General features: G+C 38.1%; 1 protein-coding gene across 1 annotated transcript in view; it reads right to left on the bottom strand.

Annotated features, from left to right (window-relative positions):
- TAF4B (TATA-box binding protein associated factor 4b) overlaps positions 1 to 15468 on the bottom strand; it is a 113221-nt gene that overhangs the window by 92231 nt on the left and 5522 nt on the right. The window contains exons 2-5 of the mRNA XM_068563585.1: positions 8871 to 9016; positions 7257 to 7364; positions 1664 to 1825; positions 1434 to 1556 (exon numbers count right to left, since the gene is read on the bottom strand). Of these exons, the coding sequence (XP_068419686.1) occupies positions 1434 to 1556; positions 1664 to 1825; positions 7257 to 7364; positions 8871 to 9016 (539 nt within the window). The remainder of the gene's footprint in view (positions 1 to 1433; positions 1557 to 1663; positions 1826 to 7256; positions 7365 to 8870; positions 9017 to 15468) is intronic.

Here is a 15468-nt window from a genome sequence, read left to right as displayed (position 1 = left end):
GACTGTATTTTATTACAAGGCCACAATAATAGATATGCTGTTGTTCCAAAGGACTTAGGAACCCTTCCATACTGGCTTGGACTCTAAACACTGCAGGGGTCTATGAGGTCTAAATTATTTTCACATTAATACTAATCGTTTTTTGGCCTTTTTCACTGTGCTGAGATTTGCACTGATGGTATGAAAGCAACTTCTGGCAAGAAAGGCAATGATAACAAATTTAAATAGTTGTCGTCATACTCTGCATTGCTATGCATGTGTGGTAAAAAAAAAAAGAGCCAGTTCCACTTTAAAATGTCCTTCATAAAACAGTAAAATTTAATTTTACTAAATCTTAACCCTTCAGTAGACATCTTTTTAAAATATTGTGTGCAACCTAATGGGAACCACACATACAGTAGACCAAAGTAAGATACTCAAGGAAAAGCACCTTGTGATTGAGTTGCTAGCTGGGCTAGCTGCTTTTCTTGCATTTACTGGAAAGAATATCAAACCAGCTGTGGTTATTCACATTGGGGTATTTTGAGAGACACTCTCTCAAAAAACAAACAAACGAACCAAGCCTGTCACTGTAAGGAAAACAACTGATGGTTTTTGTTGCTAATGATAAAAATCAGAGCTCTCAGGCCAAAATTAGAATTTTGGAAAATTTGTAACCACAATCCTGAGCTTGATAGCTTCCCTGTACTGAAAAAATTTTCTGATGCGATTGTCAGATTACAAGTATGATTGTTTGATATCTTAAATAACAAATCTGTCAACATTTGGAAGATCTATACAGCTCAGTGAACCAATTATTTTCCAGATGACCAAATGTGAGCTGTTACATTTGGGTGAAAGATCCATTCAGGGTACAAGACAAACCAGTGGACTCTAAAGAATATCCATAACGATCGGGAGAAAAGCTCTTAAAATACTTTTCCAACCACCTCTTTTCATGAGGCCAAATATTCTCCAAATACTTATAAGTTTTTATTTGACCAAGTAGTCAACCTTCTCTCCAAAGCGCTTTTTAGGCTAAGTGAAGCAAGACTAGCAAACATAAAGTAATACAGTCGGCCCTTCGTATCCCCACATTTTGCATGAGCAGATTCAACCAACTAAGGACTGGTGTAGTACTATATTTACAATTCGCAGTTGGTTGAATCCACAGATGTGGAACCCACAGATAGGGAGGGCCAACTATGGGACTTGACCATCCGTGGATTTTGGTATCCTCGGCAGGTCCTGGAACCAACCCCCATGGATACTGAGGGACGACTGTATAGACTAGATTTACTAGTCTAAGATTTATAATCATTACAAAGCTTTCAATAAGCAAAAGCAAAGGTTATCCAAAAATGCATTTAAGATAAACCTCATTTAAAAATATTTATTTCTCATTTAAAACATGTTCTATGGCTGCTTACAGAGCTTTTACAGTCCCAACTTACCAAAAGTTGTTCCACCAACTTCTTCACATTCTGCCCCATCTCCGGGGACTGTGATCCACTACATGCTAGTTTTATTAACATTGCGAGGAAGTTCTTACATTTCTTCACATTTTCTAGCATCGTCTAAATATAGAAGTATAAACAAACACTCACAAATGTTAGCTAGAAAATATACTTGAAGAAAATTTGTAAAGAGTTCTATTTATGTAAGATACAAGGGAGAGCTTTACCGGAGAAAGATTAGTCTGAGCAGTGGCTGAGTTCTCTGCTGTGAGACTGGGCTCACTTGAGGGGGTGGGTGGCGCTCCCAAACTTGAAGGCTTCAGGGTAGCCACAGTATTCAACGGCTTCGCAGGGGTCACTGTGACAACACTGGTTGGCACAGCCACAGACTGAAAGTAAAAGCGGTAGATATTGAGATATGTATTACTATGATATGCATCATGGCGAGTGCCTCATTTCACACTTAGACTACAAATGGATCTTGACATCCTTGGTTTTATATTATGCTCTACTAGTCTAAGGCAATGTAACACCATTTACCAGCTCTGGACTCTGGCAGCTCTGGGTTTCATTCTCACCTACTTACCTATTTATCATTGACACCCAAGTGTTGACCTCAGGCAAGTTACTTTATCCTGCTAACCCTCTGATTCCTGTTTGTAAAAAACAAGGACAGCAATGGTACCTACTATCCTGGGATTGTTTTTAAAAAACGGTGCCAAGCACGTAGTCCTCAAATATTATTAATACTTCTCCAAAAAAATTTGAAATAGTAAGTTTTTGTATGAAAATATAGAATTTCTTATTTTATAATATTCTGCTTTTTATTTTTTTTATTATCATTTTTTTGTAATTTTAAATTTATTTATTTATTTATTTATTTATTTATTTTTGGCTGTGCCGGATCTTCGTTTCTGTGCGAGGGTCTTCTCCAGCTGCGGCGAGCGGGGGCCACTCTTCATCGCGGTGCGCGGGCCTCTCACCGTCGCGGCCCCTCTCGCTGCCGAGCACAGGCTCCAGATGCACAGGCTCAGTAGCTGTGGCTCACGGGCCCAACTGCTCCGCGGCATGCGGGATCCTCCCAGACCAGGGCTCGAACCCGTGTCCCCTGCATTAGCAGGCAGACTCTCAACCACTTCACCACCAGGGAAGCCCCTGCTTTTTATTAAGTATAAATCTGAGAGATCTACTGATCGTCTCATATTCAGATAAGCTGCTTTTATGTAGACTATTAGAAAAGCAGTGATAGATTTGTAATTTGTAATAACAAATATTACAAAATGTGATTATCTTATTTTCACACTGAAAAGAATTTCGGTTGTTTCTTCTAGCCTCTATTAAATGAGGTGTGATTATAGCACCACCTGCAGGATAAAAAGTTTAATATAAGAAATCACAAATTGGGTAATAATTTAGACAACCAGATTGAGATAAAGCAACAATCTTACTTTAAAGACAAACACTAAAAGTTACAGAACACGAGTAAAGTTTGAGGGTGGGGGAGAGAACAGTATTTACAATTCACACAGAAAACTGAACACTGCACCATCATTTTAATTTAAATACTTGTGTTCTACAGGCATAAAACACAAAAAGGTCAGGTTGCTATTACCCTCAAGAAAATTTCTTTCTGCAACAATCAATATAAGTGAATTCAAATATACATCAAAAATTTCCACTTTAGAAAGACTGAAGCATATATTAGACAAGAATGTTTTGGGGGTAAAAAAATGGGAAAGAAATTTAAAACACTGATTAATGATGAAGATGAAAACTTATGAAATGTTAAGCAAAAAAGGTAAAATTAAAAATCATACCTAAATTAGTAGTTTTATTAAATATTAACAGATCTCAAAGACAACAATGAAAATGAAGTCTCTTTCTTAGTCTATCCCTAGTCCTGCTCTTCAAGGACAAGTACTGTACAGTTCCCTCTGAATCCTTTTGGAGATCTTCTAATAAACATTTTTAGGTTTATGTACAGTAAACACATACTCTTTTTTCAGTGAGTATGTTTTATACTCTACCATTAATTCTCTGTACTACTATATTTAAGAAAGTAATGTCAAACTTTAGCTGTTGACTATGATTACCTCGCAGGACTGATAGGAGGGGTTCCTCAGGGGAGTACTGTCCCTCTTCCTTATGAAGCAAAATAAGGCCCAACGAAATGTGAGCTCAGGAAAAAAGTCCTATTTTTTGTGAGTATAAGAAGCATTTGTGGCACTCCTACTTTCCTTGTCAATATTTTATTGTCTCCAGCACAAAATTTGTCCTTCATAACTCTTTCTAATATAGCTACTACCTGTACCTTACCAGATACCTGCAACTCTTAAGAGGCATGGAGAAATACACAATCCTGGTCTTACTCTATGTATATAATCACACTGCAGTAATGGATGGACTGTTTTAAACTCAATCATAAATCTCAATATTCTAGACCAGGCAACGCTATTTCTATGCTTTGCAAGACAGCACTGGCACTGATTAGGCATGTATAGGGGACAGGAGAGAAAAGACCTGGGGTATATGTGAAGTAAATTGTGAAAATCAGCTATATTAATACACAAGAGTCAGTGAAATTAATTGTATACAAATTTCACAGACTAAATTGCCTTTTAAGGAGAGTCATCCAAGTTCTAGCTCCTTATTTCCAAGAAATGTCTAAAACTGAGATGCTTTACCTCTCAAAGTGGACACAGAAATTATTCACTGGGCTTCCCTGGTGGCGCAGTGGTTGAGAATCTGCCTGCTAATGCAGGGGACACGGGTTCGAGCCCTGGTCTGGGAAGATCCCACATGCTGCGGAGCAACTAGGCCCGTGAGCCACAACTACTGAGCCTGCGCGTCTGGAGCCTGTGCTCCGCAACAAGAGAGGCCGCGATAGTGAGAGGCCCGCGCACCGCGATGAAGAGTGGCCCCCACTTTTGCCACAACTAGAGAAAGCCCTCGCACAGAAACGAAGACCCAACACAGCCAAAAATTAATTAATCAAAAAAAAGAAAGAAATTATTCACTAACTTCACTGATAAATTTCTACTGCCTTAGCCTACCACTAAGGAGCAACTCAGCTTAAAATATGCATCAATCTAAATTAAGAAAAGTTATACACACCCTGCATGGAAATAGCTATTGTAGACATATATATGGAAAAATAACCCAAGGAAAAGAATTAAACAACACATATATACCATTTTAGTACAACTATATGTACTAAATCTTTAATAGATACAATAAAAAAATTGATTTACTCAAAATACTGTGGAAGTTGAAACCCCTTTCATAAAATAACTGTATTGTAAATTCTTCAAACTTCGTATTTTTCTGGTGCCTCAACATCCCCAACAAACAGGTTGTGAACGCCTTGCCCAGGTGACCAGGTGCACCAGTGTGATAAGGCTGGTCCCTGCCACAAGTTCTCTTTCTGCTCTCCCAACTGTGACATAATGACATTCAAACACACCAATGAAATCCCCTCACGTCTTTTGCTTGTGTACTCCATACCAACCCTCAACAAAGGCACTTGCCCCCATGTCCTCATTCTCTCTCAGATCCCCACTTGTTTGGTTGCGCCTGCCCCGGGTGCTCCTCCCATATGGCCCCCTGCATGTCGTGCAGGACCTCTTCTAGGACCTGTCAGTATAGGAAGTCTCTTTCACTTTCATACACCTTCCTGTGGTGTTATTTGGTGTCCACATTTGACTGATCAAAAAAAAAAATCCCATTTTAAGAAACATAATTATTTCTTACAACACATAGCGGCTATCAGTAGGCCTAAATTCATACCCTTTGGCCCAGTGATCTCCCTAGAATAACCTAAGGGCAGGGGGGCGGGGGGGAGGTGGAACCTAGAGTTTGAGACAATCAGCACAGAGGTCATTAAGAATAGAGTTTCCAGAGTCAGATAGAGACCTTGGTTCAAATGCCCCCTTTGCTACATATTAGCAGAAATCATGCAAATTTCTTAACTTCTCTAAACCGATTTTCACATACATAAAATAGAGATAATACTTCCTTACAGAATAGTCACAGGATGAAATGAAATGAGATGAGGGATGTAAAGCACTTAAAAAGTGTCCAACACATTAAGTGCTCAATAAATGGTAGTCATTATTAGCAAAGAAAACAACAAAAACAAAACAACAACAACAAAAACTATGTTTAAAATCAGGTTCACTGATCACCATCTCTGTTAGAGGAAGTAATATGGTTAAGTAATTCTGAAACACCAAACACCATGTTTGATCCACAGCATGGGATTTCACATAACATGCTTCAAGAAGATGTATCTTCTATACAGCAAAGGAAGTACAACAGTGGTCCCATGACTATGGGATCCACTGATTATATCATATATGGCATGATCCAGAAGCTGCCTGCCTAGTAAAGTATTAGAACAGCGTGCAGAAAACACAGGTGAAGTGCAAACTCAGAGACAATACTCTATGAAGATGGAACTCCATCCTCCATCTTCTAAGACTTAGTGCATACTCACTGAATCAAAAAATTCTGTATGGTACTATGTCCCCAACAGGACAAATATATGAAGAACCAAGGAATCAAAGAGTAGAAGGATGAACGGATCCACTTATCATTACTCCCAAAGACCCACTGGGGGATCCTGTGCTTCCCATTCCTGCCCACAGTGGGCACACTTTCACCAAAGAACATAGCAAGAGTCCCTATAAACTAGACACCATGGCTGCCTCTTGGACACTTCAGGGTCCCTGTGTCCAGGGACCAACAGGATAGAGAAGAGTCATTATCATGACAGCGGTAACTAACCTGACAACTGGAATAGGTAGGGTAGCTTTTACACAATGAAGGCCAAGAGGAGTTTATGCAGTGAATCCAGGTGATCCACTTAAGTGCCTCTTGGTATTTCCTTGCCCAATTGTGATGATAAATGGACAAGTGACACAACTCTTGCCTCAAAAGACTGGCAATTTGGACCTTGGATCCGTCAGGGATAGAAGTCTGATCACACTACCAGTTAAGACCCAGAAGAGTTGGTAGTTGAGTGTGGGAGGAATCTAGAATGGATGGTGGAGGAGGAAATGATGGTATCAGCTGCAGCAGTGGGGACTGTAGTTCATCCTACTAACCTCCTCTTCTTTGCTTCTCCAAGGAAGAAACCTATTGAAATCCAAGGAGAGCTGGTTTCCAACACATATGAGGAAGTAGATCCCAGCAATTCAAGGAGTAGACTGTGATACACCATCACAAAGAGAGATTTGTGCTATCCTAGCTGTTGGGAATGCTATTTAGACAGACGACAATTGTCAGCTCCTTCAGAGTCTGCTTCAGCTACAGAGAATTACCTGCCCATGAGCACAACTCTCCCTGGAGAGTCCACATCCAATGACTGATCACAGAGGGGAAATTATGGCTCATCCAACCATGTCGGCACACAGTGGGACAATTCTGACGGGCCACAGTTGCTCCAAAGCTCTCCATCAGGTTGGCTGAGGCTTTATTGGACCTGCATCTAGTTCAAACTCTTACTCTCCTTCCCTTCCACAGGTATCAATCCCTAATAAATATCTCATACACCAAAATTCTGTCCTAGCACCTGCTTCTAGACACTGTGACACATGAACATTAAATGCATTTGTATTAATTTAATACATTCGAATAAATCTGATATTCCAAGAATATACACCATGTTCATCTTGTGTTTCCCATACTTCCAACAATTCCCAGTTTAATAAGTGTCCTCATATATCACTGAATTGCTCTCTTCAGGAAATAGCTAACAATAAATAATAACGAAAGATGAGAAAATAACCAGTGCGCACATGGCCACAAGTCACAACTTACTTGCACTGGGGAAGGCTTCGGAACAGTGGTTACCACAGTAGTTCCTATTTGTGCCAGTTGTTTAACAGGTGTCACTGCCACCTTCTTGATTAACTGTGAACTAGAATTCTTGGGGGGGAGGGGGAGATAGTACAGAGTCATCAGCATTAGTAATTTAAAATTAATCGGTACTATGGCAAACATCAAAACACTTTACCACAGCAAACTTCTTTGTTATAACTGGTTTTATAACCTCATGAATTTTATGCATATTTTCTACTATTAACCTAACTGGTCAATTGGCCAGTTGACACTCATTTCTTATTCCTGAAGAGGCAACTGATTAAACAGATAAATATCACAGTATTTCTGCATTAAAATATTGCATTTTACTCTTTGGCTCACACAGAAAACATATAGATACTTTTTTTTTTTGTTTTGGTCATTTCTATTGCTGGTATCCTTTTAGTCTTTTTTAAAAAATAACTTTAATTAAACTTCATTTTTTGTGATATAATTGACATATAACATTGTGTAAATTTAAGGTGTACAATGTGATTTGATATAATTATATATTGCAGTGTGATTCCCACCATAACATTAGCTAACATCTATGTCATATCACATAATTATCATTTTTCTTTATTGAAGTATAGTTGATGTACAGTATTATATAAGTTTCAGGTTTACAACATGTCAATTCACAATTCTTAAAGGTTATACTCCATTTATAGTTATTATAAAAGATTGTCTATATTCCCTGTGTTGTACAATATATCCTTGTAGCTGATTTATTTTATATATAGTAGTTTGTATCTCTTAATCTTCTACCTCTATCTTGACCCTCCCCCTTAGACTCTTATTTAATACACGATTTTAAACAAAAGTCTGCTAACCTATCTCCTCAACACATAGCAAACAAGAAAGGGAAGGAGCAGCTATCATTGACAGATACTGAAATAGAGAAAATGACTGGCTGAGAACCTAGAATCAAATTATGAGAGAGTGGGTTGGGGGAAACTGGCAAAGAATGATATTACCACAGAATACAAGGAAACTTTTTATTAGGATGAGCCTGCTTCATCAAGAAAATACTATACTACATTCCACGTTTTCTGTTTAACCAAAGAAAGATGCCCATAAAAATATATTTTTTTAACTCTGGCACACACAGGATAAGCTTTAGTTACCTAGAAAGATGATCACGTATGTAAAATAGATCATCTTCTAACAACGCCAAGTTAATGAAATATTACAGCAGATTTCTAATTTTTTTAAAGGTAATTCCTATATGATATGGATAAAAAATACTATAAATTGTAGTGTTAATGTTTTACCACAAATTAAAATTGAAGCAGAATGGCTATTTTTTTCCCATTTAGAGATGCACATAGCCCTTTGAACATCCCCTTGAGGACAACAAAATCTTTGAGTACGAAGATTAACTTATTAATTTTGCCAAACAACAAAACCAAACACCTAGATTAAATTAACATATTCAAAGAAAGTAGCTTAATTCAAAAAGTCGAGCAGAATCATCTCTTCTACTATTTTTACTGGCAAATACATACACATTTATATGAAGATAACTGCTGGAAAACTAAGGAGGATGAAAAAAACTTTAATGTATATTACCTGCATTGTACAGATTTTGACTGTTTGAGTATTCGTTGGTACAGCTGGCCTTGAAGTTATGTTACTTGTGGTCTCAGTTCTTGTTACAGCTTGCTGAGGCGATACCAACATCAACTGACCACTGTTACTTTTGATCAAAACTGTTCCTATAGTTAAAAGAAAACAAAATGTGAGCTAATAAATGAAGTATAATCATCACATATTGTTCTCCCACTTCTTTCAGTGCTGTAAAATGTTCTGAATAAGTGATTAGTTAGTACATACTGAATTCCATGTCTACTAATTAAGATATATAATATGGAAAAAATGTTGTCATTCAAAGCTATTTAAAATATTAAAAGTCTAAACGTATTAACAAGATACTCCTGAAGAAGGCAAAACACTTTTCCTCATGACATCAAACTATTTATAATGCTACAGTAAGACGGTTTGGTAACAGCACAAGACTACACAAACTGACCAATGGAATAGAATAGAAAACCCCCAAATAGACCCCAAATAGCCTGCAGATACATCATATCAAATTTTTCTAAAAGCACTGCAGATCAGTGAGAAAAAGAGCTACTATTCAATAAATAGGGCTTGTTCAATTAACTAATGGAAAAGATGAAAAGTTTCACACCATACACAAAATCCCAAGGGCATTAAGGATACAATGATGAAAAGGAAAAACTTTTAAACTTTTAGACAATGTAGAAAACTGTCATTCTGAACTTGGGATAGGGAAAAATTTCTTAAATACGTGAAGTTTGATACATACAACTATATTTTAAAAACGTTTGTTCAGCAAAATATATCATCAGGTAAAAAGACAAACCACAAAATTGGAGAAAATTTGGGGACTTCCCTGGTGGCGCAGTGGTTAAAAATCCACCTGCCAAGGCAGGGGACACAGGTTCGATCCCCAGTCCGGGAAGATCCCACATGCCGTGGAGCAACTAAGCCCGTGCGCCACAACTACTGAGCCCACGTGCCTAGAGCCCATGCTCTGCAACAAGAGAAGCCACCACAATGAGAAGCCCATGCACCGTGACGAAGAGTAGCCCCTGCTCGCAGAGACTAGAGAAAGCCCCTGCACAGCAACAAACACCCAACGCAGGCAAAAATAAATAAATTTTAAAAAATAAATAAAACTAAAAAAAAAAATTGGAGAAAATTTTAGTTCACGTATATTCAAAGAACAAATATCCAAAATGCAAAAAAGAAACACAGATACCAATGACAGGGAAAGGTAAATTAAGACCACAGTGAGATATCACTTTATATCTACCTAGACAGAAAAAAATTAAGAAGTCCAATGACAATATTAAGTGTTAGAGAGATGTGCAGTAACAAAAACTCTCAACATCTTTAGGCTGGTAGTGTAATTTGGTACAACTGTTTTGTTCAACTCTACATCGTTGTGCCAAACTGGTTCCCATTTGCATACCCTCTAACCCAGTATTTCTAACGTAAAGAGATAGTTGTCCATGTAAGTAGGAGGTACAAACAAGAATATTCATAGCTGGAGTTCCATTTCTGGAATGGCAGCATGAAGAGCTCAATAAAGCCACTCCCCAGCAAAACAAGCATAACTGGTGAAAATTATTTTTAAAAACAACCATTTAAAGTCTTTGGAAATGCCCTAAGGCATACAGAAAATGACTAGACAATTATTAAAGAGAATCTACTAAAACTCAGAACAGCAAGAATCTGTGGCATCTGAACCATGACCCACTCCCTCTCCCTTCTCAGTTCAGGCATTGTGGACAACACAAGGCCTCCCTCTTTCCCAAACTCCCAGTTGAGGGCTATGGTATCTTCCTGGGAGAAGCAGGCCACCAGCATTTCCCATCTCTGCCACCCCAACTTGCATACAGAAGAGAACAAATTTGAAATAAGTGCATCCAAGAGTTTCCAGGCTTCTTGTTTCACCCATCCCTACTCAGAAAGGGAAGGCTCTACCCCAGGGACGGCTCAGAGAATACTTGGGGCCCAATCACCCTCACCCCAGTTCTTTCATGGGGTTGAGGTTCCACACTGGAAGAGAAGCAGAGAAGACCAGAGGCTACCACCCATGCCCAGTACCCTACTTCTAAAACATGGATATCACTCAGAAAGAAACATGCCACAGCCCTGGGTACTTGCTCCAAACATCTCCCAAGAGAAACTGACTTTATTTCCAACAGAGTGTGGGAAAGGTCAAGGCTAAGGTCACTCTCAAGTACAACAGAACAATTAAAAGGTTTCTGGTATCTTCATGACCGATACAAGCTAAGTCACAGGCATACCTCCAGTTTACCAGAGAGAACAAGATAAAGAAACAACTAAGAAGGGCCCTTCTGGGGTCAGAACCTCAAGCAATGATCTCAAAAACTACCCTTTGTAAAGGAGTCCACATTTAATTGAATCAGACTATGGAGGAAGTTAGGCCCTAGGGCACTGTTGAAAACAAGAGGGTAACTGGCTGGCAGTGAGTGGAGCCTAACAGCTAGGCGTGACACCAGCTGAAGCAGAAAGCTTAACAGAGAGATCAGAGAAAGAAACAGTCAAAAAGAGCCCTGCTAAAACCACTGTCATCCCAGGGTGGCTGTGCTTATGCCCAAAGCTGTACCCTGTGAGGAAAATAGACTTCACTAAAATAACACAGCCATTTAAACAAACAAACAAACAAACAAACAACAAGAACCCACTCAGGGGAGTAAAGACCAGTATCTAGACTTGCTATAATATATTAGTTTTGCTTAACAAACTACAAGACATACAAAGAAAAAGAAAAGTGTGACACAGAAAAAGGCAGGCAACAGAAACCACCTATGAGGGACTAGATGTTAGATTTAACAAAGACATCAAAGTAACTGTTATAAATATGTCAAGAAACTAAAGGAAATCATGCTTAAAGAAGGAAGATATGATGATGATTATCTCAACAAATAGAGAATACCATTAGAGAAATAGATATTATAAAAAAAGGAATTCTGTAGTTAAAAAGTACAATAACTAAAATAAAAATTTCACTAGAGAGGCTTAACAGCAGACTTGAATGATCAGAAGATAAGTCAGTGAACCTGAAAATAGTTCAATAGAGATTATGCAATCCAAAGAACTGAGAGAAAAAAGAATGAAGAAAAATGAACAGAGCTTCATAGAAACGCAGGACAATGATAGGCACACCAACATAGGCATAATGTGAGTACCAGAAAGAGAGGGGGGAGGGAGGGGAAGGAGGGAGGTGGGGAGGGAGCGGGGGGAGAGAAAGAGAGAGAGAGAGAGATAGGAACAGAAAAAATATTCAAAGAAATAATGGCTGACAATTTCCCAAATTTGATGAAAAATAATCTAAACATCCAAGTAGCTCAACAAACTACAAGTAAGATAAATGCAAAGAGATCCACACCAAGACACAACATGATAAAAATGTACAAAGAGAAAATCTTGAGAACACCAGGAGAAAAATGTACAAGAGTACTGCATTAATAGGATTAACAGCTAACTTCTCATTAGAAACAATGGAGGCCAGACAGCAGGGGTATGACATATTCCACTTGCTGGGGAAAAAACAAAAAACAAAAAAAACCAACTATCAACCAACAATCAGATATTCCCTGAAAATATCTGTCAAAAAAGGAGACAAAATAAAGACATCCTAGACTGGGATTGACATATACACACTACTATATATAAAATAGATAACTAATAAGAACCTACTGTATAGCACAGGGAACTCTACTCGATACTCTGTAATGGCCTATATGGGAAAAGAATCTAAAAAAAGAGTGGATATATGTATATGTAAAACAGATTCACTTTGCTGTACACCTGAAACTAACACAACATTGTAAATCAAATATACCCCAATAAAAACTCAAAAAAAAAAAAAAAGACATCCTCAGATAAAAAAGACATCCTCCTTAGAGGACTGAGTGCTAGCAGACAAACCAGACAGGAAATACTAAATGAAGTTCTTCAGGCTGAAAACAAGAGACTCCAGAAAGTAACTCAAATTCACATGAAAAGGGCATTGGTAAAGTTAATTATATAATTTATATGCATATTACTGCTTTATCTTAATGGGTTTAAAAAACAACTATATAGAACAATATATATAATTGTATTCTTGAACCTATAACATATTAGAAATGTAACATATTTGTGAACAATAACACAAAGAAAGTGGTCAGGAGCAAAGTTGTACTGCACTAAGGAAATGACTTCAGATGGTAACTGGAATCTATAGGAACAAATGAAGAAAACTAGGAATGGTAAATAAGAAGGTAATAAAACAAATGCTACAAATATATCCTTGTGCTCCTTCTGTCAGCATCTTTAAAAGACATATAATTACATAAGGTAATAATTATAACAAGGTATTGTTGGGTTTGTAACATATCTAGATGCAATATGTAGAGCAATAATAGCACAAAAATAAAAAAGAGGGAAATGAGCTAAATAGGAAAAATGTTTCTACATCTCACTGAAACGAGTTAATATAAATGTGAAGTAAATTCTAAGATGTATATTGTAATCCCAAGAGCAATCACTAAAAATACATATATATTCTTAAAAAATATTATAAAGGATTTAAAATGTTACACTAGAAAATATTCACTTAATGCAAAGGAAAGAGGGAACAGAGGAAGAACAAAAAAGAGAAAATACATAGAAACAAAAGTAAATGGCAGGGGCTTCCCTGGTGGCGCAGTGGTTGAGAATCTGCCTGCTAATGCAGGGGACATGGGTTCGAGCCCTGGTCTGGGAAGATCCCACATGCTGCGGAGCAACTAGGCCCGTGAGCCACAACTACTGAGCCTGCGCATCTGGAGCCTGTGCTCCGCAACAAGAGAGGCCACGATAGTGAGAGGCCCGCGCACCGCGATGAAGAGTGGCCCCCGCTTGCCGCAACTAGAGGAAGCCCTCGCACAGAAACGAAGACCCAACACAGCCATAAATAAATAACTAAATAACTAAAAAACCCCCAAAAAAGTAAATGGCAGGCCTAAACCCAACTATATCAGTAATATTAAATGTGAATGGATTAAATAATCCAATCAAAAGGCAAAAAGTGTCAGACCCAATTATAAAATAGGATTCAACTATATGCTGCCTACAGAAGACACACTTTAGACTCAAAGACACTAAAAAGGTCAAAGTAAAAGGACAGAAAAGACATATCATCCAACAGCAACCATAAGAAAACTTGAGTGGCCATACTAATATCAGACAATAGAGTAAAACAAAATGTGTTACTGGAGATAAAGAGGGGTACTTTATAATCGATAAAACAGCCAATGGATCAGGAAGGTTTAACAATTACAAACATATATGCACCAAACAACCAAGCCCAAAATATATGGAGAAAAGTTGACATAACTGAAGGAACAAAATAGAGAATTCAACAATACTTGGGAGACTTCAACACTCTACTTTCAATGAAAGATAGATGTCTAGGTAGAAGATCAACTAGGAAATCAAATACTTGAACAACACTATAAACCAACCATACCTAAAACACATCAATAGTATACTCCACCCAACAACAGCATTCTTCTTAAGTGTACGTGGAACAGTCTCAGGATAGACTACATGCTAGGATATAAAACAAGTTTAAATAAATTTAAAAGGACTGAAATCATACAATGTGTGGTCTCCAACTACAATGGAATGAAATTAGAAATCTGTAACAAAAAGAAATTAGGGGACCTCATAAATATGTAGAAATTAATTACTCCTAAGTAGCCAGTTGGTCAATTAAGAAATCACAAGGGAAACTGGACTATACTTTGAGATGAATGAAAATGAAGACACAACATACCCAAATTTATGTGATGCAGATGAAGTAGTGTCTAAGGGAAATTTATACAGCTGACCCTGAACAACGTGGGGGTTGGAGGTACTGACGCCCCACACCCCTGTTCCGTTGAAAATCTGCATGTATCTTTACAGTTGGCCCTCCATATCTGAAGTTCCGCATCCACAGATTCAACTGATTGCAGCTCATGTAGTACCATAGTATGGACTTATCGAAAAAAATCTGAGTATAAGTGGACCTGTGCAGTGCAAACCTGTGTTGTTCACAGGTCGACTGTTGTTGTAAATCCCTCTATTTTAAAAGTAGGATTAGGGCTTCCCTGGTGGCACAGTGGTTAAGAATCCGCCTGCCAATGCAGGGAACACGGGTTCAAGCCCTGGTCCGGCAAGATCCCACATGCCGCGGAGCAAATAAGCCCATGTGCCACAACTACTGAGCCTGCGCTCTAGAGCCTGCGAGCCACAACTACAGAAGCCCGCGTGCCTAGAGCTCATGCTCCGCAACAAAAGAAGCCACCACAATGAGAAGCCCACGCACCACAACGAAGAGTAGCCCCTGTTCGCCGCAACTAGAGAAAGCCCGCGCGCAGCAATGAAGACCCAACACAGCCAAAAATAAATAAATAAATAAATAAATAAATAAATAAATAAATAAATAAATTTATATTAAAAAAAAAAAGATCTGAGGAGATGTGGGAAGCCCTGAAAGATTTCAAGTAAGAGAGACATTATTATATTTGCATTTCAAAAAAAATAAAGTAAGAAAAATAAAAGAAGGATTATTTGAATTAATAACTTAACCTTCTATCTT

This window comes from Eschrichtius robustus, chromosome 14 (genome assembly GCF_028021215.1).
Source record: "Eschrichtius robustus isolate mEscRob2 chromosome 14, mEscRob2.pri, whole genome shotgun sequence".
NCBI lineage: Eukaryota > Metazoa > Chordata > Mammalia > Artiodactyla > Eschrichtiidae > Eschrichtius > Eschrichtius robustus.
Note: the sequence above shows the minus strand (reverse complement) of the source record. Positions and strands in the feature narration are given on the sequence as shown.